At 45.0% G+C, this 27,361-nt stretch overlaps 1 protein-coding gene across 4 annotated transcripts in view; it reads right to left on the minus strand.

Annotated features, from left to right (window-relative positions):
- Positions 1-27,361, minus strand: part of KIAA1549L (KIAA1549 like) — a 219,022-nt gene that overhangs the window by 39,352 nt on the left and 152,309 nt on the right. For 3 of the 4 annotated variants that reach the window (XM_053924931.2, XM_053924933.1, XM_053924934.2), the window contains 4 exons: positions 25,234-25,405; positions 16,876-17,039; positions 11,169-11,359; positions 4,836-4,963 (listed from right to left, as the gene is read on the minus strand). In XM_053924931.2, coding sequence (XP_053780906.1) covers positions 4,836-4,963; positions 11,169-11,359; positions 16,876-17,039; positions 25,234-25,405 — 655 coding nt within the window. The remainder of the gene's footprint in view (positions 1-4,835; positions 4,964-11,168; positions 11,360-16,875; positions 17,040-25,233; positions 25,406-27,361) is intronic. The other variant, XM_053924932.1, reaches the window with a different exon arrangement.

Here is a 27,361-nt window from a genome sequence, read left to right on the forward strand (position 1 = left end):
CCAAGGGCTCACTGCTGCTCGTGTATTTCTTTTAAATTTAAGATCTATACCCTTCAGTCCTTCACTGTGTCATCCATGGGTAGGAAAGACAGGTATTTCTCTGTTTGAATTTAAATGGTAAAAACCATTCTTTCAAAATTGTGACAAATGCTTTAAAAAAAAAGTAAAAAATTGTTTTCTCTGTGTTTGAGTCAGTGACGGAAAAAAATGCAATTTGGTCAAAACTGCAACCCTTCTCAAAATATGACGATCAATAGAATAACAGCAAGTCAGTTCAGTCTCTGCCACCAAAGCTACCCATTTTTGCACAATGTTAAGGTGACAAGTCTTCCCAGGTCAACCAGCCACAATAATTGCAGCTGACACTTCATCATTTTTCTAAAACCTGCTTCTCAAAGATTTGGGTATTAGTTGCGTTCATTTGTCTAAAACAAAAGAAAGCTAAGAAATAACTACCAGAGAAACTAAAGCTACAGACAACTCTCCTAATTAAATAGAGCAATTTTCACCTACGCTCTTTTAAATTAGTTCTCACTTCTGACAGGTAATTCTACCGTGATTGCTGAAAGACACCAGCCTGCCTTGAGTTTCCAGAACTAAGCAGATGGAGGAAGTTCCAGGACCTGTGGTTCCTTGCTGATTTGGTTGTTCCTAAAGCATAATCTTATTAAGTAACTATAAGAATGACAGTTTATTGAGTGTGGCTCGGCAAGAGATAAATGAAGCCTGTTCAAATAACTAAACCAGTAGGCAATTTAGGAGCAAAATAGGTGTCATTAAAATATGAATGTAAGAGAAGTATATTTGTCCTTCCTCCTGCCTGCTATTTAAATTATTGAGAAACACATAGTTTGTGGCATTCTGTCCTCATCATAATCACAGAGGATCTGTCAAATTAAGCCAAGTAAATTGTTAATTTCACAATGTGGCTAAAACACCTCAGAATCTAACAGTGGCCATAACTGGAATATTTTTTTTTGTTGTTCTATGGGCTTATCTGCAAATAGCAGCCAATGAGAGAGGACAATTTCTCTTCAGACAAGTTACCAGATGCATATATGTTTTTAGAGTAGAGTTTTGCTGGGCACCATTATCTCCCACCTGGACACCTGCAACGGAAGCCACCTGTGGGAGCCGGCCTGCAGAATGGCACCCAGTAATTCTCCCCTCCTGCTAGTCACAGACACAGGAACAGGACTGACCTATGTACCCAAAAGGAAACTGCAGAAACGACAGCGTGTTACTTCTATGGCGAGGTCACAAGACAGTGTGGTGGCTTCCACCTTACCCTCTCCGGGGTCACTTACTCCGGGGAAAGCCAGCTGCCCTGTGATGAGGACACTCCAGCAGCCCCATGGGGAGGTCCACGTGGCAAGAAACCGAGACTCCTGCCAACAGCTATGAATGAGCCACCTTGTAAGTGGGTCCCGCAGGCCCAGCCAAGCCTTTACATAACTACAGGCCAGAGAGTGACCTCGTGAAATTCTGACCCAAAGCCACGCCGCTGAGCCGCTCCTGAATTCCTGACCCACAGACATTGTGCGACATAATAGATATAGATTGTCGTTTTGGTCGCTAGGAGTTGGGGTAATTTGTTACACAGCAACACAACAAGTAACTAATATGCCTCCTAAACAACCTCACTCCTCCAAACTTCCACTCCTGTCTTCCTACCCCTAAAATACCCACTCCACCAGCAGCCAGGATGGGTTATCTTCTCAAAAGGCCACCAGATCACAGTACTCCTCTGATCCAAGCCCTTTGAAGGCTTCATGTCTCTCAGAATTAAGCCTTGAGTCTTTAGTGTAGCTACCAAGGTTCTGTACACTTTGGTCCTGGCCCCCTTGCTGAGTTCACATCCTGCCTCTCCCCTCTGGCCCCTCCGCTCCAGCTACAACAGCAGCCCACTTGAACATGTCAGGCTTGTTCCCACCTCTGGGATTTTGCCTTAGCTGTTCTCTCTGCTGGGAAAGCCCTTTCCCCAGATCTTTACATGCCTAATTCCTTATTTTTCAAGTTGCAGCTTAGAAAAGACTTTCCTTATCCACCAATCTAAAATAAGCCAAGTCATCACCCTGGTACATTTTCTTCATAGCATTTGGTACTATTGATCTGTGTGCTGGTTTAACCCGCCCCAGCCCTGCCACTAGCATATAAGCTCTGCTCTTGCCCACCTGATTAAAGGCAATGCCTATTGCCTTTAATAATGTCTCACAGGTAGTTGGCTTTCAATAAAGGTTTGCCAAATAAATGATGACTAAAGGAACAGCTAAAATTTCCTGAGTTGGAAAGGAGATGTCAGTGCCCGCAGAATAGGTAAGCAGGTAACATGCTATGACTAAACACTTCAGATGAAGAGACGGTACTTAATATTTTTATTGTTTCTGGGTTGTGACACTCTCACTCCCTGCCGCCTGGACAGGGTAAGGGGAGGAGCATAACTATAAAGAGAAAGAAAAGAACACTCTGGGAACTGTACAAACTATAGTTCTTTTTCATTCTCACTCTCAAAATAATCATATTCAGATTTGCACAATAATTCCTCTAGGTTTAAGAGAAAAATAATTAGTTATCCTTCTCCCCCTAAAAGACTACACGTAAAAATACATTAAAGGACATTACATTAAATATGAATACTAAAATGTTATGTGACTGCAGCAGGTTCATGGGAATATTGAATGCATAATTAGTCCCTAAAGAAAAAGCAGGTGAGAAGGCTAAACAAAAGGGCCACAGTTACACTGTGAAGTGTCCCGGGTACCATCGCCGTCATCCTCGTAAACACCAACATCCCGGATCTGGCTGTGTCTGAGTTCCATCGTTGGTTTGAACTTCTGCAAATTAGGTTCGGAAGGGAGATTTCATTTCTTCATGTTCAAACTGGCACGGGTGGGGAGAGCCCGCCCATTTGAGGCGGGAAATGCTCTTACACGAAGCACGCTCTTTCTTTCAGGAGTTTCTGTTAATGCTCAGAGACCACATGTAACTGGCATCACTGCCCTCTGGTGTTGTTTATCAGACAATAGGCAAGTCTTCACCTCATGGGGAAGGTAAAGGAAGAATGAACACTGAGACTGGTTTTGAGCTAATATCTCTGACACATCCCCAAGGGCCCCTGCTAAGAAGGTGATAATTCCTCTTCTACACTCTCTTGTTCTTGTCCTCCTCTGGGCCCGTGCACCCCGTGGCTATTGGTAGGCAAGGCCTGATTAGCTTCTGAGCCTTGGCAGGGAAACCTCTTAGTGACTTAAAGGAAGGTGCACACATAAGGGTTTATGGAAGTTTTTACTCTCCAATGACTGAAGATTTAAATACATATATTATGCTCTCATCTGGCACTCATTTTTAACTCCTTTTCTGGAAAACACTTTTTCCAAGGTGATATTGGTTTTATTATTTTTATTTTATTTTTTTTTATTTTTTATTGTTATTCAATTACAGTTGTATGCCTTTTCTCCCCATCCCTCTACCTCACCCCAAGTGATATTGGTTTTAATTCAGAAGTTGAAGTGTCTGTATTTGGTTGAAAATTTTCCGAATTCTTTTGCTTTCAAAATCCTAGCTTTCACATCTCTCTTCCCTACTTATATTTCAACACCATCCTGGAACAGACTCGAAACTGGCCTTGCACCTGTGGTAACTAAGGAGGCCATCGAGCTACAAGGACCCACCCCAGCCACGCTGCTGGCAGGACAGTGTTTTCCCCTTTCAGAGTTCTTATTTTCACAGAAGTGGAATATCAGAAGCTACAAATGCAACAAAACTGGTGGGAAACAAGAACAGTTTTAGGACAACGGCCTGGTACGCGAACATTTATTAATCAACCACAGTAACTCTAACCTCTAAAATGGACACGGAGACATAAAACAACATTCTCTGAATATTCCATACCAAGAGAAGAGTCCTTTCTCAGAGGCCACAGTTACAAACGCCTTTTGCAAGCTAACAATATGATGGCTTTTTGTTTTTTCCACAATTCCATTCAGTGTTATTTCCTCCCTTCCTCCTTCCTTCCTTCCGTTCACCTTCCATACCAATAAAATACACTACTGCTTTTTACTGGTGAACTCCACCCTAGCATCATGATGAAGTAGAGCCCTTTGATAAAAATGGACAAGTGTAGGTGCCATGGAAGGACCCAGTGGAGAGGCGGATCAGAATACAGGTGGGACCAGGAGGACAGGGAGGCTGCACAGGTGTCTGACAGATGTGAGCTGCAGATGGTGCCACAGCACAGCCAGCTGGCTCTGAGGACTACCAACCAACCCTAACACCAAACCTTTACAAGGAGGGAGAAGATCTGTTTGAGGTACGCAAAGTTAACTTTCTCTGGAGAATAAAAGCAGAAGCATAGGCTGATGTTTACGATGACAGAGTCATTTCTGTGCTGTTTTTCCCGGGAGAGGTGCATTTGCAATATCTGGACTCACTGGCCTAGACTGAACCGCTGACATATCAGGGAGTCAGGGCAAGAAAAGGAGGGGAATCTCCAAGACAGACGGCATTTCAGAGACCTGCCACCCTAGCGGACCTGGTGGTAGAAATGCCGATGCACCCCAGAGTTAGAAGAATCTCTAAGCAAACATCAGTTCATTCTGCATAGTTTTTTAAGGCCCTGCATGATTCCGTAAGAACAGGGGGCAGAATAATTCAGAGACGGGGGTAAGCTGATACCTACCAGGTAGGTAGGAAGCTGACTCCTGGCATTTGTAGGATGCAACAGGAAGAAGAACTGAGGGTGAAAGCACACTGGTGGGTGTGAGTGTGTGTGGGCCTGTGTGCACAGGTGAGTGGGACAGGCTTGGGGGTGGTGCTTGGCAGGGAAGGCTTCTCACCATTTCTCTTCCGTGCCTCCTCCTTTGTCACTTTCTGCTGTGCCATTACATTCTGGGGCGAGCGCCTCCCCGGGCTGGGCTTCCCTGATTCGTTGCTGATGATAGAGCCGTTCTCACTGGGCGACCTGCTGGAGGTAACCATAGCAACAGGGAGATGGTAAGTTCCACCCAGAGCAGCTTCTTCTCAAGGTTATTTTATTTGCACAGTTTATGTCTATAGCCTTTCATTCTGGTTTTGTCCACAAAGAAGAAATGATTCAGAAATTTTAAAAAGAAATCCGCACTACAGCATGGGTTAAGTAGCTAGCTGTTCTGAAGTGCACCGACTGGTGCTTAGCGGTGCAGAGAAGTTCAGTGAGAGCAGCTCTCGGTTCTTTTCCATTAACCCCCAGTGACTATGGAAACGGTGGTGATGGCGTTTTAAGCATGCCCTCTTATTAGAACACAGCACTTTGCAGAGTGTTGCTGAGTATTTGATTCACACGGCATCTTTAAAAGGGACGAGTATGAATCACAGTTCTCTTAGGCTACTCTTTACAGGATATACCTTGACTACTAAGGATGAAGTCACTCCACTGTTAAGCTCTTTCTCTCTCTCACACACACACACACATTCTTAACTCTGCTAACTGCTAACCACTTTCGTTTGAAACTAACTACCAATTGAGTTATTTATTCATTCAGAAGATACTTTATGTGTGCCATCTCCGTACTGGGCATTGTACAGGTACAGAGAGAAACTAACACCACCCATGCTCTCCAAGAGTTCCGTATCAGGAGCAGCTACAATACTAGGGCCAAGGACAATGCTGAATGCTTTTGAAACTGTTAATGAATCATTATGACAATCCACAGATTTGGTAATTGTCACCCTTGTTTAGCTGGTGGGAAATGGGAAGTTCAAGGAAGTATTCTGTCCAGGGCAGAGTTGGGAGGTGGCACATTAGCTCTGGGAGCCAGAGCTCCCCCTGCAGGTATGGACTTTCCCCACATGCCAGCGCACCTTCCCTTTACTGTCTCTCTTAAAGTGTCCCAGCTGCGGCAGGGTACAGGGTACGCCATGGGGTCTTCTTGCCCTCCTCAGGGGCTGGATTCTGGTCTTCTGGAACCCGGCGGGAAACCGGGCTCTTGAGAGCCCCTGCTGAGTTCCTGTTCCCTCGGGCCTGAGACCATGCCAGCCTGTGGGAGGGCTGAGCATAAAGACCAACTGCCTTCCCCTCTGGGGGAGACAATGAGGAGGCAGGTATCGAGATCTCATCAAAGCCTTTGTTCGTCTATTGTCAGTCGTCTGGATTCAGAACCTAATGGCATCGGCCCTTACAATGGAAATTTACTGGAATGAAATGCAGCACTTGACCTAGTGGATGCTCCTCTTCCTCCTCCTCCCTCCTCCCTCATCATCCTCTGGGGATTTAGAATTCTCAGGTCTGCACACTTCCATGCATTTTAGTACCCTAAAAATCATGAACAATGATAGTGCCCACTTACAACCATGGGATAAAGCAGAGTCTGCCAAGAGCGGACCACTGGGGCCAAGTGAGATGCTCCCTCCCAAAGTCCTGCACACAAGTATAAGTTAGGGAAATGCTGTTCGCTGTATCCCTTCTTTGGATATTCCTCATGCACATGAACACATCAAAGGCTCAGATTGGTCCTGTCATAAAGAGACTCATCTCATTTCGCTTAATTCAGCATTTCCCAGTTTATTTCGCTAGAGATCCCTTTCACCATAAAAATCTCGTAATTTCCTATAAAACTAGTAATATAAAGAATAAGTTTGGGAACATATGGATAGGATATTAACTTATGGAATATATTTCATTTATTCTTCAGCTGTCTGACTGCAGAACACTGGGTGTACAAATACACGTACACACGGAGCACGCATGTCCTTTGATTGTTTTCAGAAGCTCATAGTTAAGGGCACACACTCTTCCAACCGGCTTTATTGGGACGAAGAGGCTTCTGGTAAGGTCCCCAGGAAAGGGAAGGGAAAGGCTTCTTGTAATCTGTTTTCCATTCACAGGTTACTTAATGGCCTTCACAGCATCTGCATACCCTTTCCCTCATTTGGTCCTGAAACAATTTTCTGTTTCTCTTACTTCAAGGAAAGGTGTGAGTGAGCAGATTTTTGGAGAGAAAAAAAAAGAAAGTACTCTGCTTTACTCCTTGCATCAGCTTACAGGCAGGTTTATATGGAGCCATCAACTCAAAATTTCCGCTCAAACAGTGAGTGAGATTTGTACGTGTATGTGCATCCACTCAATGACAGTCACAAAGATGTTTCTGAAAGCAAGACAAAGTCACCTGTGAGGTGGCAGTTGTGGGATACTGAACTCAATAGCCTCCATTCTGAGGATGTGGGTGTACATGAAAACTGGAAGAACAATCTCACCGTGAGGATTAATCAATTGCTGAACAATTATGGCCAATCACTGCATTGAAGTAACCGTTGCGAATGGTTGATTCTCCACCCATGCCCCTTAATCCCAACTGTGGGCCAACAAAATAGCATCATCAGAGCCAACATATGGCAAAGGACCCACAATGTCTGTCTGGTTGTCTGCAAGTGGCTGAATGCTCCTTTCCCTTCACTTTTAAAACAATTTTTGAATATTGAGATATCTTAACGACCCCCAAATCACTGGTTTTCCCTATTTTTCACTTGTAAAAACTTTTTGGATCATCTAACAGGCCCATTCCGAAAGGTCACACAGTCCTGATCTCGTAGGAATGAGGAAGCCGATGTGGCAAGACAGGAAAGTCGGAAACGCAGGGGCATGAGGGGTTTGCTCTCGGGTCTGGCACCTTAAAATTTTCCCAACTGATCGGACTCCCTGGCCGGCTGCACTTGCACAGAGGTGAAATTTTTCCTTTGGCAATGATACAGCCAGACCTTAGCAAAATGATATCTTTATGGTGAAATCATGAAGCAAATTTAGAAATCACTCAGCAATGTGGACATTTTCTTTACCTGTTTTCTTTATCTGTATTTGTTTCATACACTAGTATTTATTAATAAAAATCTGGAGGTAATTAAATTTTGTTAGCAAGAGTAGATTTCTTGCTAATTCAAGAAGAAATGCTTGAAATAAACTCTTAAAATAGAAAAAAGAAATGCTTGGCCCCCCAAAAAAATTTTTTAAAGAAACTTACACAACTTAAACCATTTAACTAGAATGGGTAGAAAAGAATTTTCTTCCTGGCAGTACTAATATCCTAATTTTAGTAATCCTATTTATTCCTTTTCATTGTCCTCTAAATAGGTGATAAATACGTTGTTAACATGATTTTATTGTATCTGGCAAAAATCATAATGAGAATAATTACTGTAGGTAATGCTATTTGCCAGTCAACTCAGATAAATCATCTATTGCAGGAATCGATATATGTTTCTCTGTATGTTTGGATTCTGCCCTGCTTAGGATCCCTTTGCTGGGGAGACAGTTAGCAATGGTCCCAATTTGTCAGCACCTCCCTGTAACCAAGCTCTACATAGTCCTCTCCTACATTGACTCTGGACTTGACCATGTGTCTTGTTTTGGCCAATAGGACAGTAGCAAATATGCAATGGCAGAGACTTGAGAGGTGCTTGCCCTTTGGGGCTTTTCTTGATGCCCTTGGAATCCTGTAAGCACCCTGTGAGAAAGCCAGGGCTAGCCTGCTAGAAGATGAGAGCCCGCCTGACTACCACCTGACTGCAGATGCATGAGCTACCCCAGCTGAGCTCAGCCAAGCCCGCCGCTGACCAGAATCACCACCCAACTGGGCTCAGCCTAAACTGCTGTCCCACAAAAAATCCTGAGCTCAGCAGATGGTTGTGTTAAGCTTCTAAGCTTTGGAGTGGTTTGTTATGGAGCAATAGGTAACTAATCCACACACCCTCAACTTTCTTTCTGACACAACCCTCTGAAATCCAACCCTCTGTTTCTCTGTGCCTCTTTCTGAGGTACCAAGAACTCCTGGGGAAAACACACATAGCCCTGCTCTTGACTCCAATACAAAAACTTGAGTTTTTGATACAGACCATCTTCCCTTTCTCCTCAAACTACTCCATTCTCTTGGCTTCTCGGATTCCGCTCTTGCTTTGTTCTTCTCATGCTTTTCTTCCTGACACTTTCTGGTTTCCTTTGCTGATTCTTTTTCATCATCTGGCCCTGCAATCACTGCAGTGCCCCAGGGGTCAGCTCGCAGACCTTTCCTCTATCTATGCTTTGGTAGGTGATCCCATCGAGACTCTTGGCTTTATATATGTAAACACCGGCCACTGCTACATCCACATTTCTACCCTGGACCTCTCCTCTGAACTCTAGACTCATGTGCTTAACTGAGTTCTCAACATCTCCACTTGCATGCCCCATGGGCATCTCAGACTTCACATTCAAACTCTTGATTGTCCCCTACAAAGTCTTCTCCAACACAATACATGGCAAATTCATTCCTCTACAATGCTCTATAATAAGCTCTCATCAAATCTTGCCAGCTCTTCCTTCAAACATCTCTAGAATCCAATCATACCTCACACCATCGTCTCTCAACTGGACTAGAACAGCTGTCTAACAGGGCTGCCTGCTCCTGTGCTGTTTCTCTATAGTCTGTTTTCCACACAGCAGCCAGAGTGAGCCTTTAAAACAGCAAGTCACATTATGTCATTGTTCTTCCCAAAACCCTCCAATGACTTCTGATCTTCATTTACAACAAATTTCAAGTCCTGACTTTGGTCTAAGATGTCTGACAGGATCAAACTTCAGGCAACTTCTCTGACTCAGCTGAGACCACATCCTCCAAGGTTCACACCAGCCTCTCTGGCCTTCCTGCTCTCCTTTGTGCAAGTCGGAAGTACCTGCCTCTGGGATTTGCACATACTGTTCCAGCTTCCTCTAGATAGCTTCCAGGCTTATACATCATTTCAACCCGGTCTTTCTCAAATGTCACTCTATCACAGAGGCCTTCCCTGGCTTCCTGCTAAAATAGCATCACCTTCCCCCTCTCCATCTCTCTATCCCCTTACCATGCTTCGGTGTTCTTCATACTCATCACCACTCGACCTAGTATCTATCTATTTCTCTGTTTGTTTATTGTCTATCTCTCCCCACCATACTGTAAGCCCTGTGAGAGCAGGAATTTTGTTTTGTTCACTGCAATATCCCCAGTGCCTGATACACAACAAACAATCAATACATATCTGTTAGGTGAAGGGAAGGAAAGAGGGAAGGAGGCCAGAAGGATGTAGCTTTTCCAGCCACTGCAGTCTCGAGGCAAGGGAGAAGGGGGCTGGCAATGGGAGTTGGTTTAGCCAGCCAACAGGACTTCCCATAGGGGTCATTACCTCTTTATGAGGCCATTGCTAAGTCCTTATAATAAAATAATGAGTCTCCTGGCCTAACCTCTCCCATCTATCTTCCACATTACCACCCGAGTCATCTTTCTAAAGTGCAGGCTGGACATTACTGTCTTCCTGAAGAACTTGCGGTGGCTTCCCATTGGCCAGAGCATAAAGGTCAAACTCCTTAGTCTGGAAGTTAAAACTCTCCACAATTTTAATCTATCTTCTGCTGTTATCCTTCACTACATCTCAGTCCCTGTGAACTCTAAACTCCAGGGACACTCACCCTTAAGTGAATGTGTCTGTCCTTCTCTCTCCAGGCTCTTTCGGACTGAATGCCTTTATCTCTTCCCACCTATTGACGCCCCTCTCACCCCTCAAGGCCTAGCTAAACCTCAGCCTCCTCCACAACACCCCTCCTCACCAGAGTCAAGTTCTTCCACCTCTCTTTCCCACAGCACTTTGTTCAGACTCCACCGCGGGCGCCCGCATGTCATGCTTGGTATGCCAGCTATTTCCCTCTCTGTCTCCAGCATGAGATCCTTGGGGTCAGGAATTGCTCTTAAACCCCTTTGTAGTCCTCCCAATGCATGTCAACCTACTGTGTTCACAGTAAAAACTCAATAAATGGTTTTGAACTAAAAGCATACACCACCAAGGAACTGCCAGATAAAATACAACTATACATGCTAAATCAAAAGAACTGCTTTTAAGATAAATTAAAATATGTAAGTGCGATGTCAGTGCCAAGTTTATTATCATAAATATAAGAGCTAAATCTCCGCTGTTGTGGTTGATCCGCGATATAAAACCTTACGAAGGGTGGCTCACGAGAAGCCACATACAATTCTCCTTGTCTCCTTCGGTCTCCTTTTCAAATATTCATAATGAGCAGGAAGGCGGATGTTCAAAGAGAACAGTGGAATTAACTTGAGGGCTTTGGCTCCTCTCACCATCAATTATTTCTCCAGCTGACACAGAGAGGCAGAAGTGGGCCCCCTGCCTACCTCTTTCTGGTTTCGGTGGACTTGGCCGTCTTGATTGTGCTTCCATCCTGGGCGACGTCCCTTTCCTGCAAGGCCGGAGCATCTCTGACGGGCAGTGGGAGGACCACCGTCTCCTGGGTCACGGGGATGACCTCCTCGTCCGCCCCTTGCTGGCCCAGGTGCTGTTTGGCGTAATCAAAGCCTTGCACGGGCTGCAAAGAAGAAACAGATTTGCAGTCGCCTTTCGGGCACAGGGTGACTCTAACCATGGCTTTGAGAGAAGACAGGCGGGAAAGTGCAGGAGTCAGGACCATGCTTAGCTTGCTGATAAATAGGAGTTTTCTCATCTCCATCATAATCCGTCTCTGCAAAATCAGGTTCCGTGTTAATTCCGTCTAGCTTCAGAATCTCTACAGATAAGACTTACTCAGAACAGTGAAAACAAGATGCAAAAAATGTACGTGAGAACAAACTTCATGCAGGGATTTTAGACCACTAATTTGAAGTCTCTGGATATGGCTTTTTAGAACTGTTCACTGGTACGTTAAACAGGTCCTGTATCCTCTCCTACCTAGGAATGTTCTGTCATCCCTTAACTCCTGTGCAATAATGGGTGTGTGACCTTGCCAAGTCACTTGAACAGTGAACCTCAATTTGGTCATCTGAGAAATGAAGGTAATCCTATCTGCTTCACCTCCACCACCCTGAGTATTAAAGGGGAATCACAGCTCTGAAAACAGAGGGAAAGAAACATGCCACCACGTAGAATTTATGGAATCACTATTTAATCCAGACTCTCCCTTAAGCAAGTTGGCTCTCCTATAGTTCATTACTGAGAAACTAGCAAGGCTTTTACTGTACAATGTATGAAATCCCAAGTGAATAGGGCAGCTGTGAGCAAAACCCAACAGACATCTATTAGTGTAGTAATAAAAAACCAAGAGGCTTGTTTAAAGAATTCCTGGGAGTGTCTCTATTCTGCTTTACACTCCAAAGCAACACAACACAGGTTGGAGGCAGGACAATGGAGTGGTTAGTAGCAACAGCTCTGAAAACAGACTGCCTGGGTTCAAATCCTGGCTCTGCCACTTATTGGCTGGGTGACCATGGATAAGTTACTGAAATTCCCTGCACACCAGCTTACTCATTGGTAAAACGGAGATCATAATAGTGTAGACGGGATACAACGTGTCTGGATGTGAGAGTGATAGTCGACATCTTCGAGGGATGTGGTATGGATTAAGTAAGTAAATTCAAGTCCAGCATTTAGCTAAGTGCCTGGCACATAGTAAGCATTCACTCGAGATCAGTCAATATTGTTTGCCTTGCTACAAGATCTCAGTCCAGGTGAAATGGACATCAGTGATTCTCTTCATGAAAATGTAGGGATGAACCCAACCTCCACCATTTGGGTTCTATCAGAACTCGATATGACCGGAAGTTCTTCCTTCAGCAGCTAATTTAGTTGAGAAATATTAACAGGAAGGCTCCAGATAGATTTAATGGTCTAGGACTGTGGCCCAACTGGTAAAATCTTGCAAAATTCTTTTTTTTTTTTTGCATTTCAGTTGCATTTTTACCTTTCTTGAAATAATAGGCATTATAAGCAGAAAATGTTGCTTATTTTTTCCATCTTCAATATTAACATGGCTACACAAAAATTCACCAATTATGATGTTTTTTTAATGCACCCTGATGTGACAGCTGTCACATTACAATCTAACAAAACTGTTTCGAATGAAGTTAAAGATGGCTAAGCACTACTAGAGCCAACTTACGGGGGGGAAAAAAAACCCCACAAAAAAACTAATAAACTTTTTGGCCAACCCAGTATTTCCCTTAAACCATATCAGGTCACTAGAAATGATTTATGACTCCTAATCTCTACAGCAAGGCATTCAAGGCCCTTCAAATTCTGGCTGAACCCACCTGCTCAGCCTCATCTCCCGCTGATCTCTTTTCCAAAATACCCCAAGCTCCCCATTATCCTGTTTGATTTTGTTCCAACTATAGTTATTGAGCAGTGGTTTGTGCCAGGGACTCCGCTTGGTGGTGGACATACAAAGATGAATGTAACTGGGCCCCTACCATCAAGGGCCTCACAGCTGCAGCTTCACTTGGTATCACTGGTACAGTACCAAACACGTTACGTAAACCTGTCATTTCATCCTCACTACCCATCAAGGAGGGAGGTATTATTCTGAAGATGAAGAAGAAGAAACTGAGGTTCAAGGAGGTCAAGCAACTTCCTGGGCTCACACAGCTGATCCATGGAGCCAGAGCCAGAATAACCTCTGCTGATGGTTCTTCCCCCAGCCTCTCCTTCCCTTCTGTTGCCTGCTGTCGTGGTCGGGCATCTCCTACCGTACTTGGCCTTGCTTCTGTGCTGATACTCCTGGCATGTCAGAGAGGGACTGGGGGTCTCCAAGGGCAGCTAAGACTTCCCAAGAACCTAGTGAGGAGGGCAAGCTGGCTCTGGCCCCCCGGCCCACCTCCAACTCTCTCTCCTTTGGCTCCTTACCCTCCACAGGGGGCTGAAGTTCCCTGCTGGGTACTTCAGGCGCTGGGTTGAGGATGGGTAAGCAGAAGTAACAGCCTCTGCATGTGTTCAGTACTTAGAGCCTGCAAAATGGTGACACCTCATTTCGTCCTCACAGCAACCCCATGAGGCAGGCAGGGCAAACACCACAGACTTCATTTCACGGGTAAGGAAACAAAAGCTTAAACAGGTTCTGTGACTTGCCCAAGGTCACGCAGCTAAGTGGCGAAAGACTCAGGACTTGTCCCTTACTCTTCTGACCGACAGGGTAGTGGTCTTTCAACCTGCAACTTGAAAATTGCCTGAGATTAATTAAGACACAACTAGACACAACTAGTGATGCCCAACCCCATCAATACATTGTCTTTAAGTATTTATAGTTACTTCTGTGAGTTTTGTAAAACTATTCAATCAAATCATCTCAAATAATTTCAAAAGTTGGAATGTCACCCAGATATTCTAAGAAGAGAGCATTGTAATAATAAGAGCCAACTTGTGTATAATATTTCTCATATACCAGGCACAGCTCAAAGTAGTTTACCTAACTCGATCCTTACCACAACCAATCACCCCCTTTCACACATGGGAAAATTGAGGCAGAAAGAAGTCACATACAGGTACAGATAGGATGTGAGAAAGAGGAAACAGTGGGTATCTTCACGGGTGACTGGCCTGTCCTGAACAGATGGCCGTGCCAACCACTGCAGGCCCTCCAAGCTCTGTGTGCATCCCGATATGGCTGTAGCCAGTGTGCCCTAGGATCGCCTGTTCCTGGGAGCCATGTTCTCTTCATTTATAGGAGGAGAACAACAGGGAAAAGGATGTGAATTCAATGACAAAGAGTGAAGAGACGTGAACTAGGAAGAAAGGAGGTAACTTCCTGGCCCTCCTGCATTTATCATCTTCCCGACATTCGACCTGCAGAAGCCCAGCAGACAGCAGGTAACCAGGCCTGTTTGAGGTGCCTTGTCTCTGAAGAAGGGCGTGGGCGTGCACGCCCTGGCCTCAGCTCTCAGGACAGCCACACCCACCTCCTCTAAGCTTGTTAAGTCTTTTACTGAGTCTCAGCCAGGATCCCAGGATATCCCCTGGCACTGTAGTCTGCGTTCTAAAGACACAGTGATGTCCCAGGAGACCAGGAGACTGCCCTCCTGGTCTATGGGTTGGTGGCAAAAGCTAACTTTTTCATTCCACCTTGTCCCTTGGCATTCAATGAATTCTGCTCACACACACAGGTCGTGAGAAGTGATGCAGGTGGCTTTCCTGTTGCAAGCCACAACGCAGAAGGATGCAGTTCCACCCTGCTGGTTTCCTGTGGTAAAAGGGCTTTGGCAATCAAAGTGTGTAGCCCAGCCTCATTGAGGGAGAAAATAACCAGCATCACCACACACAAGTGAATTCAATCATCTCATGCAACATAAATTGCTTGATTTCCAACACCAGCCAGGTATCTCCCAAAGCACAATGCACCGGACAGGAACATAAAAAAGGGCTATGAGAACCCCAAACATTAATCTGTTCCAGCTGCAGATAGCTTTCAAGCCAGAAGCTATGCTGAAATCAAGTGCTGGCCAAATCACCTTGGCAAATTCATAAAATTCCGGCTTCATCTATAACACGAAGATGGCATTTACGACCTCAGTATGGCATGTTTGCATTCCTGAACTGGGCTGCAGTTAGATTCCGGTGACTACTGCTATGTCGGAAAGGCTCAGATTGTAGGTAAGCTCAGATGAAATGAAATCCCCTCACTTGGAACAGTTTCACTTTTCACTGCTTGGGTAATTACCAACATTGCGATGCGTCTGGGAAGCGGGTGGCTTTGTGTCAACAGAAACAGAACGACATTCTTTGGGGATTGGCTGTTCAGAACACAGAGTGTCTAATCAGGCTGCAGCTTCTCAACAGGTGAATTGATTTAATAAACAATAAAATTAATTTGATTTCTTTTGCTGAAGCGAGGGGTGATCACCCAGAAAGAATGAGGCATGAGCGTCTCCCAGCAAGATTGATCTCCCCAACATGCCTTCCAGGGGACATGGAATTCCAGTCACTGTTCCATTCCTGCCCAGCTGGACAAAGTTCGGGGGTTCAGAGCTGGAAGAGGATTCTACCTGCCACAGCTCAGGGATCGGAGAGGTGTGCAAAGTAGAAAGGTCCCAAAACCTCAGACAGAGGCTGGAGTCACCCCTCTGCTGAGAGTTTTGTGATTTTGGTCAAGTCCCACAGTTTCCCTTTCCTTTGGGCTTCTTAGCAATAAAATAATGAAACCTTCTCTGACCACAACCTAGGAGAGCCCAGCAAATTGTAAGGCATTATTTAAGCACCAGGTATTACAGATTATAATTTTTTTTTTTTTTTTACGGAATATCATGGAGGGAGCCATGTGACTGGAAAATGAGCCTTTGGAATTTTCTCAGTCCATTCCCCTCCAAGTCACCAGAGGTGACTGGGGCAGGCCAGTGGAGGCTGTGAGAGTGGGTGGGGCTCCTGGCCAGGCTTCACTGGAGCCCCTGGAGTGTGACAGTTGACTGGCCAGGGCTCTCTGCAGCTTGCCTGTCACGGCAGCCTTTGAGAGTAAGCCACTCTCCTGCCAGTGAAGAAGGAAAATTCTGACGGTCTACGGTGCCTCAAAGAGCCCTGTGTTATGAGCCAAGAGACCTAATTCTACTATCAGTTCTGCTACTCACTAACTGCAGCAATCTAAAGGAGTCATTTCTTAGTAAACGGAAGGAGTCAGATTAGATCAAGGCCCCTCTAATCTGTGCTTCAGTTTCCTCATCCGTAAAATAAGGGCCCTTCCTCAAAGGGTTGCAGTGAGGACTGAGTTGCTGTCTAGAAAGCACTTAGAAGCATTTACGGCAAAGAGTGAGCATGAGATAAGCAGCAGCTATCACGTCCCAGTTGTAAAAGTGAAGGGCGTACAACAAAGTGACTATACTTATCAACACTGAACCGTACACTTAAAAATGGTTGAAATGATAACCTTTGTTATGCATATTTTACCATAAATTTTCAAACATTCAAACACATAAATTAATAAATAAAGGGTCTCCTTCAAGAAGATCAGGACCCGTTAGGATGTTTCTGAAGGTACTTGCAAGGTCTCCGAAGCCAAGAGAGAAAAGGCAGGCAGAGCCCCCTGCAGGCTGGGGCCCCCGCTCCTGTCCGCCTGCTTCCGTTGCGTACCTTCGCCCTCTGAGGCAGGTTCATCACGGTGTCCGGCTTGAAGTCGTTCTTGTTCTTCCGGCAGAGCACGGCAGTGATGATGATGATGATGACCGTGACCACAGCGATGGGCGCCAGCACCGCGGCGATGATCCACAGGTTGTTGGGTGGGTTCTTCACCACGGCTGCGGGAAAGAGCCAGCAGGAAGCACATGACAAGGAGCACTGGGAAGGGGAAAGGCCGCTGGAGATAAATACCCCCCAGTCCCAGGTCGTGAGACAGGTAAGAGGGTTTGGGATTAGAAAGGCTCTTGCACTGGGCAAGGGACTCAACATCTCTGAGTCTGTTTCCTCATCTGTACACGGGGCTACCACTTCTCGAGGCATCTGTGAGATGAGCCGCATGTGGTGCTTTGGTAGGTGCTCAGTAGAATGCTAGGCTTCGCTATTACTACGAGGACGAGGAATATGGATCTGTATGAGCTTTCCTCATTGCTGATGTCTATGAGTTAAAAGAGGAGAAGAAATCTGAGGATTAGAGTGGTGCTGGGATGAGGAGGCGAAGGCCACAGAGAGGTGACTCTATAGATGGTTGTGACGTCACCTTCTGAGTGAGCAATGATTAAAATGTAACTGGTGGAGACCTCCCTCCGGCCTCCCCAGATGGCTGGCTGGAGAGCTTGGATATGCCTCGGTCTAATCAAAAGGATCAGGCCGTTCTCAGAGCCCAAGTAAAGAAAAGAGAATGGAAGCCAATGTCGGTAGGAAGAATGCGCTATTAGAGCAGTAGGGGCCTCCAGGGGGTGGGGCTGGAATTAGCTAATCTACAAAGGGCGACAGGGGCACGGTCATGTAGGGCTGGCATTACTCAGATGTCTACATTCGTCAACACTCATCAAATGAGATACATAAGTTCTGTGCATTTCACTGCATGTAAATTTTACCTAAAAACATCATGAACAATTGAACTCGAGGCAATGGTATGCACACTGAAGTGCTTAGGGTTGAAGTCTACAGATGTTTGCAATCTTGAAATGCATCAAAAAACCCAAAAAGAGACAGATGAATGGATGAATGGAGGAATACACAGCCAAACAGACACGTGATCATAAAAACACAGTAAAATGCTCCTTGTACAATCTAGGTGGTGGGGACATGTGTGTTCACTGTATGATTCTTTCAACTTTTTCAGAAGTTGGGTTAGAAAAATATAAGAAAAAGAAAAAAGCCCCTGACATGAGATGGATGGGAGTCCCCTATGATCACTGAAGGGGGGAAGCTTGGAAAACACTTCAGTTCAATCAAAAGAACCAATATGTTCTTGGAACCAAAATAAAGAAAATGGTAAGCAAAGCAACTGCCTATAGAGTTATTAAGAGAAGGAAGTGGGGTCTGCAAAAAAATCTAGAGGAAGAGAGCCAAAGGCCAGGCAAGGGCTCGCCCACACCAGTGGAATGGGCCCTGACTGGTAAACTTGGACAATCTGGACGGACAGCAGGTCTGTCCTGGTGGACGAGATCACGGCAACTGGCTGTTTCAGCTTGCTGACACTGTCCATTTATACGGCCCAAGTTCGCTTCTCTCCCACTCCCTAGATGATCTCATAGACTTTAAATACCATCCACATTCTGATGGTGCTCATTTATATTCTCATTATTTCCAACCTCTACCCTGAACTCTAGGGTCCTGTATCCAACTGCCAGCTCAACTCTCCAATTAGATACTTAAGAGATATCTCAATTTAATGCGTGCAAAACCCTCTCTAAAATTCCCCTCACCCCCAAACCTGTTCTTCCTGTGATATTCTCCACTCCAATAAATGGCAACTTCTCCCTTCCAGTTTCTCAGGCCAATAACTTTGTCATCAGTCTTAACCCTTCTCTTTTACTCTCACCCAACATCCATCATCAACAAACCCTGTGGTCTCCATCTCCAACACACATCCAGGGTCTGTTCGCTTCTTTCCCTCACTGCTGCTTTCTCTGTGGCTCAGACCCCCACGTCTCTCCCCTGAATCATTGCTCAGTGGCCTCCTACCTTGCACCCTGTCCCCTACGGTCTATTTGTAACACAGCGGCCAGAGTGATACTTGAAAAACTCAGATCACAACACTCTCGTGCTCAAAATCCTCTAGAGGCTCCCATCCCACTCAGAGTGAGAGTCAGAGAGTCCTCAGAATTTCTATGAGGACCCTAAGTGATCTGCCCCTCCAAGGACCCCAGTCTGGCTTTATCGCCCGGTGTGGTGTTCTTCCTTTAACTCCCTCTGACCTCCTACTGTTCCCCAAATGGGCTAGACCTGCTCCTGTCTCAGGGTGTTTGCCCTGGCTGATTCCTCCACCTAGAACATTCTTCACCTAGATCTTCACATGGCTTCCCAACTCCGTTTCTCAGGCCAATGACTCTGTCATCAGTGTTGACCCTTCTCTTCGGGGCTCTGAACAGTGTCACCCTATCTGTGAGGTCTTCCCTGTACTCTACAGGAAATAACAATCCCTGCCTGGCACTCTCCACCCCCATTTCCGCGCCCCCCCGCCCCCCCCCCCCCCCCCCCCCCCCCGTCCTACTTATTTTTTCTCTAAAGCACTGCTTCTGAAACTCTAACATGCGCATCCATCTCCTGGGGGCTGATTCCTGTGGGTTGGGGTGGGGCCCGAGAGTCTGCCTTTCGAACAAACTACCAGGTAGTGCCCATGCAGCAGGCACCCAGGCCACATGCAGAGTGACAAGGCGCTAAGGCACATATCACTCCCTGACATGATTCATATGTCCTCTCTCACCTCTGACCCCTGTATCAGAATATGCATGCTAAGCGGGCAGGAAATGTTTGTCTCTTGTTCACCGCTCTATCTGCAGGGCCTAGAATAGGGCCTTGTACACAGTAGGTATTTAATTAAAAGCTGAATGAATATATAAATGACCTACCATTACCCCCGTTACAATTTGGCTCCCCATACAGATTTTCATACAGGATAGAGTATTGGGCAGTTAAAAGAAGTACCATCTCCTTGGTAGTTCTCATCCATATTTTAAATGAATATACTGCCAGTCTGGTTTATATATCAATATCTTGGTACGTCTGGTTAACATGAGTTGGTTCTCCTGATTCTGCTGAACTCTGTGGGCTACTAGCCTGGCAAAGCTGAGGACCAGAGTCTGGAATATAAAGACCCCACTGGTAAGTGCCACAGGGTGAGGACCTGCCTGGGGAGCCAGCTCTCTCTCTCTCTGACTTCAACCCCCCACCCCTCACTTCACCTGGTACCTCAGTCGCCCAGATCTGCCTCTCATCAGGCAGTGCTTAGATGTGGAGTGCGCTTGGTACCAAGAATTTCTGTACCCCAGTTTTTGTCTATTGGTGATTAATCACATTATTAACTTCTGAAAATGGCTCATTAGATGGTGTGCTTCTGTTGACATTAAACATTTAATTGCTCCTGCTTTTAGTAATTTGGTATTTATATGTGAGTTTTATGCCTTCAACATTTTCCAAAGCTCAGACTTGCTGTGAAAAATATGAAAATGCCTCTTCTTGGCTGTCCTATTCTGTCCTGATAAAGAAAAATGTATAGTGTATCACAACATAATGCCCTAAATATATATCGATTCTTTTCATTAGTAAGAATGAAATATTTACATGTGTCCTGCTTTTTCTCAGCTTTATTGTCTTGGGGGATATGTTCCTTCCTGGTGCAGTCTGTAAAATCCTTTCGTCTCTATTTAAATGAGGAGAGAATAGATTCATCTCATGTACATTAATAAATTCACTTAACAGTCAAAGAGATAGTAAAGTTAGGCCAACTGAAGTCATCCAAACACAATATATTCATTGGCACAATGATCTGAAACCAGAGTCATGTACAGAGGTGAAAGGAAACAAACATTTATTTAATTTGCAAGAATTGCAGTGGAGGAAGGACAGGAAAAGGAAACATGTTCTGGACACCCATTGTGCATTGGGCGCTGTGACAGGCCCCTGGCTGGGTGCCATTCTTATCCCCAACTGCAGCGAGCAACCTGAGCCCCCAGGCGGTTAGGTGCTTCTATGAGAAATCATTCTCTGACATATGCAGTCTAAGTTCCGAGTTGACACAGATGAGCGGAAGTGTACGCGTGAGCGTGTCGCACACACACACAAATGCTTGTCAGAAAGAATGAAGTCAAGGATCCACATCACCTAAACCAAACATAAATTATTCTCACATGGAACGAATGTTGAAAGGATGTTTCTGGCTCATTTTTTGTGGCTGTCACAACATCCGAGTTCATGACTGGTGCGTGTGGACTGGGAGGAGGCCCTGCAGCTGGTGTGTGCTTGGTGCATGTTGCTCTCCTGCCCAAGGCGTCCCGTGGCTGTCACCCCTCCCGGGGTGTAGCCTGGGAGGCTCATGTGTTCGTGACCCCTCATCTGTACCTTGGGCCTCATTGCTGCTACCCTCAGTGACCTCCTTGCTGGTCTCAAACCCTCCCCTCCGCCTGGAACCTTGGCCCCAAAGAGCTTCAAGTGCTCACTCAAAAGTTACTACCTCAGTGAGCCAGCCTCTCCTCGACTCCCCTACCCCAGCAATTTAAAGTCCTGACCATCATCTCCTTGACGCCCACTAGCCCTTCCTGCTTAATTTTTCTCCAAGGCACATATTAGCATCTGACATACTATTGATTTTATCTGATCTGCCCACTCAGAAGTGTAAGCTCCACGTGGGTGGTTTTGTCTGTTTCGTTCATTGCTATGTCTCCGGTGCCTAGAACAGTTCCAGGCACGTAACAGGTGCTCAAAAAGTGTTTGCTGAAACAGTGAATGTGCACACGTTCCCTTCACCAAAGGGTCAGTCTGTTCCTTTCTGTAAATGGGTTTTTTTTTTTTTTAAGATTTATATTTATTTCCAGAGAGAGGGGAAGGGAGGGAGAGAGGGAGAGAAATATCAATGTGTGGTTTCCTCTCATGTGTCTCCCACTGAGGACCTGGCCCGCAACCTAGGCATGTGCCCTGGCTGGGAATCGAACCAGCAACCACCTGGTTTGAAGGTTGGTGCTCAATCTGCTGAGCCACACCAGCCAGGGCTGTAAATGGTATTTTTGAGATAAGTGCCTGATGGCCATGTAAGGTAAACCAGTTCCTGCTCTGGTCTGGTTCTGCACGGGGAGAATTGTTTTTCTGTTACATCAGCTACATAACCACTATGAAGAACCTATCACTCCAGATCCTGCAAAAGGAGCTGATGAGAACCTTCATAGGAGATAAAGCCACCTCTTTAGAATTCACTGCTGCCTCCTTACCTAGGGGTGATGGGGTCAAGCAGCATTGCACACTCCACTGTAGGGCACGCACATAGGGCCTTGCACGCTGGCCCCAGACCTGGCGATTTATAAGACGTTGGAACACACAGAATGCTATCTGCCACCCCCGCCCACCACCCCACTTCAGAGAAACAAGGTGTTTGTTCAACACTGACCCTATTCGATGTGCTGACCTCAGATTCACATTGCAGGCTGATTTTAAAACTATTGGGACAAAATGGGATTGACAACATCCCTGTTCCTCCTCTTCTCCACTGGATTCAGTTTCTTCCCCACCGGATCCTGGGCAGGAGGCACTTCCCAGGGCCTGTCCTCTAGCTATGCTCTCTCACTCCAGCATTTTCTCCGGGATTTTAACTCTAATCTGTATCTACAACATTCTCAAAAACCTGTAGTGTTAACTTTAATCTCTCCCGAGATTCAGGCTTGAATTCCAACAACTCTCTTAACTTCAGTCCTCAATATCCCATTGGTGCCCCCTTCAATATATTTTAGAAGGGACCCCCTCTCCCTTCTGAAAATGCTTCTCCTCTCCAATCCCCTTTCTATTTTCATTAATAGCACCCTATTCTGTGAATTGCATGGGTTCTTAACCTTCAAATCACCTTTTCTTCTTCATTCCCTCTCTCCTTTACTCCTTCTACCTTATGGGTAAATGAGACATTCAGCTACCCCTTACTAAGTACTTAATAGGAGCCCCAGGATCGTACTAAGCCCTTTACATAAAATAATTATCTCATTTAGTCCTGTAAGTAGCACTATCAGGTCTGTATTTTAAATATTACCACTTTATAGATGAGGAAAATAAAGGTAAGAGAGGGTATTCATTTGTCTCTAAGCTCCACAGCTACAAAGTGGAAGAGTGAGGGCATGAATCCAGGTCTGTTTTATTGCAAAGGCACTGCTCTCCTCTGCTCTGCTCTGCTTGGGTGTCTTCCAACTGTGTGCCTCCCTCTGGGACTGGCAGAGACACGTAGCAAAGGTCGGTGGTTTGCCTTCACAAGAACAAAGCCAGACAGTAGCTGGGGCTGGGTATTCAAAGACAAATGAGATGTGGTACCTGCTTTTAAAGAGCTCAAAGGTCAGTTGTTTGCTCAATGTGATAAGGGTGACGGAGGCCCCTGGAACTAAGAAAGATTTAGGGATGTCATTCTGTTTCAGGGGTCAAGGAAGGCTTCAGAGGAACAGGAAACGTGAGTGGTGAATATTCCCGTGTAAGATCAGAATCTGTGTGTTTTCCAAAGTGTATATAATGACTCTAATTATAGTACAGACCGTGCATTAATGGCAAAGTGACTGAGGTTATTTGGAAAGTACCTGCAAAGTCCAAGAAGACATAATGATGAAATGGAGAAGAGGGAAGATACCTGTGAGCTATTAAAGAAGGGAACTGAGAGGACCATGTGGATTTGGAGGACACAAAAAATGAAGACTGAGGGACAGCGGCTGTGGAGTCCGGCAGAATAGGGTCTGGCTCCTGGCTCCCTGGGTCCTAGTCCAGCCTCTGGGGAATTCCCCAGATGATCCCTGACTCCATGCATCTTCTAATCTGATACACTCTCTCTCCCACCCATGCTCTCAACTTTCCACCGCTCCCCTTCAACCGCCATCAGCAAGCTCCCCTTAGCCTCAACCACTTCCCCTGACACTCCATTCACCTCTTGCTCCAAATAAAGCCAGCTCTCACCTTTCCGCTCCTTCCTAAGCCCCACCAGGCCTCAGAGAGAAGTGAGGAGGCCCCAGGATGAAAGATCAAAGTAGAGGATGGACTGGAACAGGGAAGCATTGTAGAAGAGACAGTGAGCCAGCAGATCTCCAGCAAATGAATCATGTTACGTACAGTCTCCCCCTGCCAACCAAGGCCTGGCTCTCTCATAATACACCTCCCTAATCCCATCAACTCCTCCTCAAGTTTCTGCACTCCAGGCAATTTGAACCCCTTGTTTTTCAAGCACACCTGGTACTCTTTGCTTCTATTTTTTTATGCCTCTCCCTCTTTCTGGAATATATACCCTTCCACTCCCTCTGCTGAAATCTTAGTATATAATACAGTTAAGAACACACATTTGCAGTCAGGCAGGTCCAGATTCATATCCTGGAGATCTAGGTACTAGTTCTGCGATAATGACCAAGTTAGTTAACTTTTCTGAGCCTCAGTTTCCTCATCTGTAACTTGGAGCTGAATAAAGTTGCCCTAATCAGCAGAGAAAGTGAGAACATCCATGTAAAGCAATGAGCATAGCAGCTGCCATGGGAGAGGGTATTCAAAGGGGCAGCTATTACTTTTAATATCCTCTCTCCGTTCACTCTTCCCAGATGCCCCTTCAGAGAAAACTCTCCCTCTGTCAACCCCTGTATCACACTACCTCCTTGTGGCACTTTCCTGCAGTCCACTCCTCTGCATTCGCATTAACTCCCTCTCTGCTCCTTAAAGGCAGGGACCGGGTCTTGCCCACTTCTGCCTGTCTTCCATCACCAAGGCAGCAGTTCACGCAGGACTCTATACATGCTGACTGAATCAAATTAGCTTTCATTCCCCAGACAACAAGCATGATCTCAGCTACGGTGATTTAAAAAAAAAATCTTTAAAATTTTTATTTACTTATTTTTTAGAGAGAGGGGAATGGAGGGACAAAGAGAGGGAAACATTGATGTGTAAGAGATACATTGAATGGTTGCCTCTCACATACCCCCAACTGGGGTCCCATCCCAAAACCCAGGCATGTGCCCTGACAGGGAATCAAACTGGCAACCTTTCAGTTTGCAGGCTAACACTCAATCCACAGAGCCTCACAAGCCGGGGCACCTATGGTGATTTTTCTAGCTATTCACCAGACTATACTGAGGAGGATGAGTGGGTAGGACTTGGGCATAGCAATTATCATTACTGTCTTTCTAATACTCAAAACCTATCCCTTACCCCAAACCTACTGCTTCAAACACAGCTGATTGATTTAAAAACCTTCTAGGACAGAAATATGCTTAGCTCTGGATCCATTAACAGGAGCTTAGGGTATCACTTTGATGTGCAGGAAACATTTAATGGCGTTAAGAATAATGAATGGAAAGACTATCCCCTTACGGTCAGCTTGCAGAAGGACAACGTGGTGCAAGGTCAAGGCCATCCTTTGGGAGTCAATGGTGCTCAGGATCTTGGCAGCGGCAGTCCCCAGCAAAGGCTTCCCGTTGTACAGGGTGTAGTAAGTCAGCTCCGCTGGGTCCTTGGGTCCAGGCACCCGCTGCATCTTTACCATCTTTCAGAGAAAAAGAGGCCATGTTTATAGGGCATCTTGCATAGACCCTGCAATCACCTGGGCAATCAGCAGGCTCTCTCCTGACTGCTGAAGCCTTCCGTGGCCAAGTGGATCCACAGCATCTATTTAAGACATAGACCTTAATGTAGCCCCCTACCACCAGAACCGCGAGAAGCCCTGCTGTCGCTGGAGGGGGAGACGGGAGGAAAAGACATGAGCATCTGGAAAGCACAGTGTGAACGGAGAAGAAATCGCTGAAATGGTGATGTCTTCCAGCCTCCGGAGAACTCTGGCCTCATTAGAAAATAGGCCTCCACATTAATTCAGGGCATGTTAGGTTATGCTCAAACAAGATTTCTAATTTCAAACTCCTGCAATTGCCAGAGAGGGAAAAAAATGAACTTCAATGTCTGCAATTCAAAAGATCCCTGATAAAAACAGTACCTGGAGATTCAAAGTCCTTTTCTAAAATTACCTCTGTTGCTTTTCCTCACTGTACAAGTTATACATATTCACTGCAGAAAATATGAAAATGCAGAAAAACATCAAGTGAAACAAAATAAAAACAACCTGTAATCCCATAGCCATAAGCTAATGACTTTTATCACGTTGGAGTATTTGCTTCTATTCTTAGAGTATTTTCCCACACAGGCCTTGTATTTATTATCTTACCAAATTATTTATAATACTCTGTATACAGTATAACATATTGCTGTTTTTACTCGTATCCTGAAATGACCTTCAATACAACAAAAGCATAGATGTTAATTCCTACATTCTAACTCACACCTCATAAACTTATTTAGCCAATCCTTTCTTGTTAAACACTTGGTTACTCATTTTCCAGTATAGTAATTTACCATTGGAAATCATTACAAATACATAAAACACAAATTTTAATACTTAAAATGGTCTACTGTGTGCATGCCTCATACATTAACTAGCCCTTCATTTTTGAACATTTAGGGTGTTATCAACTTTTCACTGTTATAATTAACAACTGACAGACATCATATGCACTAGTGTTTTCCCAAAGTGTGTATTATGAAGGGAAAGCTATTACAAAACTGTTTATAGCAGCATTGTTAATAACAACAACAAAAATAACCCTGAAAATTCAAAAGTCACCAACAGTAGAACAGATAAATGAGTTAATGTATAGTCACACAGTGAAATAGTATAGAGTAATGTAAATGAACTCTGGCTATTTGAATACGAAAGCCTGACACTGAGGAAAAATATCACAGAATATAAAATTCAAACTCAGGCAAAACCAAATGATGTCCTGTTTAGGGATACACACGCGTGGATGGTAAAATACATACAGAAAATATAGGCATGATTTAATATGAAATTCAGAAGCACACTCCACTTTAACAGAACAAAAGGATATATGTGTAATAAAAGAAGACACATAAAAAGCTTCTGAGGTTAGATAAGAATATGATCTTACCCTCTGGGTTGTGAGTTCTTTTTATTAGTGGTCTTTAAACTCTACATATTTTTCACCCCTTGGTATGTATGCTATATATAACAATTAAAAATAGATATTACTGCAACCCAACAAAAATGGTTTTAAAACATGATCAGACAATTCACAAAGGAAGATATCTAAACTGCCAATTAGCATCTAAAATATGGTCAATGGTCAAATCCAAATTTAAGCCACGAGACGCTACCATCACCCACCAGAACAGCTAATTTAACAAGGGCTGGCAATGCCAAGTGTTGATGAGAATGTGCAGGGACCGGAACTCCACACCTTGCTGGTGGGAGTGTGAAATGGTACAGTTTGGGAAAGATCTGGCAGTTTCTTACAGAATGAACACACACCAACCCTATAAGCCAGCAATTCACCTCCTACATACCCAGGAGAAATGGAAGCACCTGGCCACAGAAAGACTTGTAGAACAATGTTCGTAGCAGCTTTGTTTACAATAGCTAAAAACTGGAGAA

The sequence above is a fragment of the Desmodus rotundus genome, chromosome 5, assembly GCF_022682495.2.
Source record: "Desmodus rotundus isolate HL8 chromosome 5, HLdesRot8A.1, whole genome shotgun sequence".
NCBI lineage: Eukaryota > Metazoa > Chordata > Mammalia > Chiroptera > Phyllostomidae > Desmodus > Desmodus rotundus.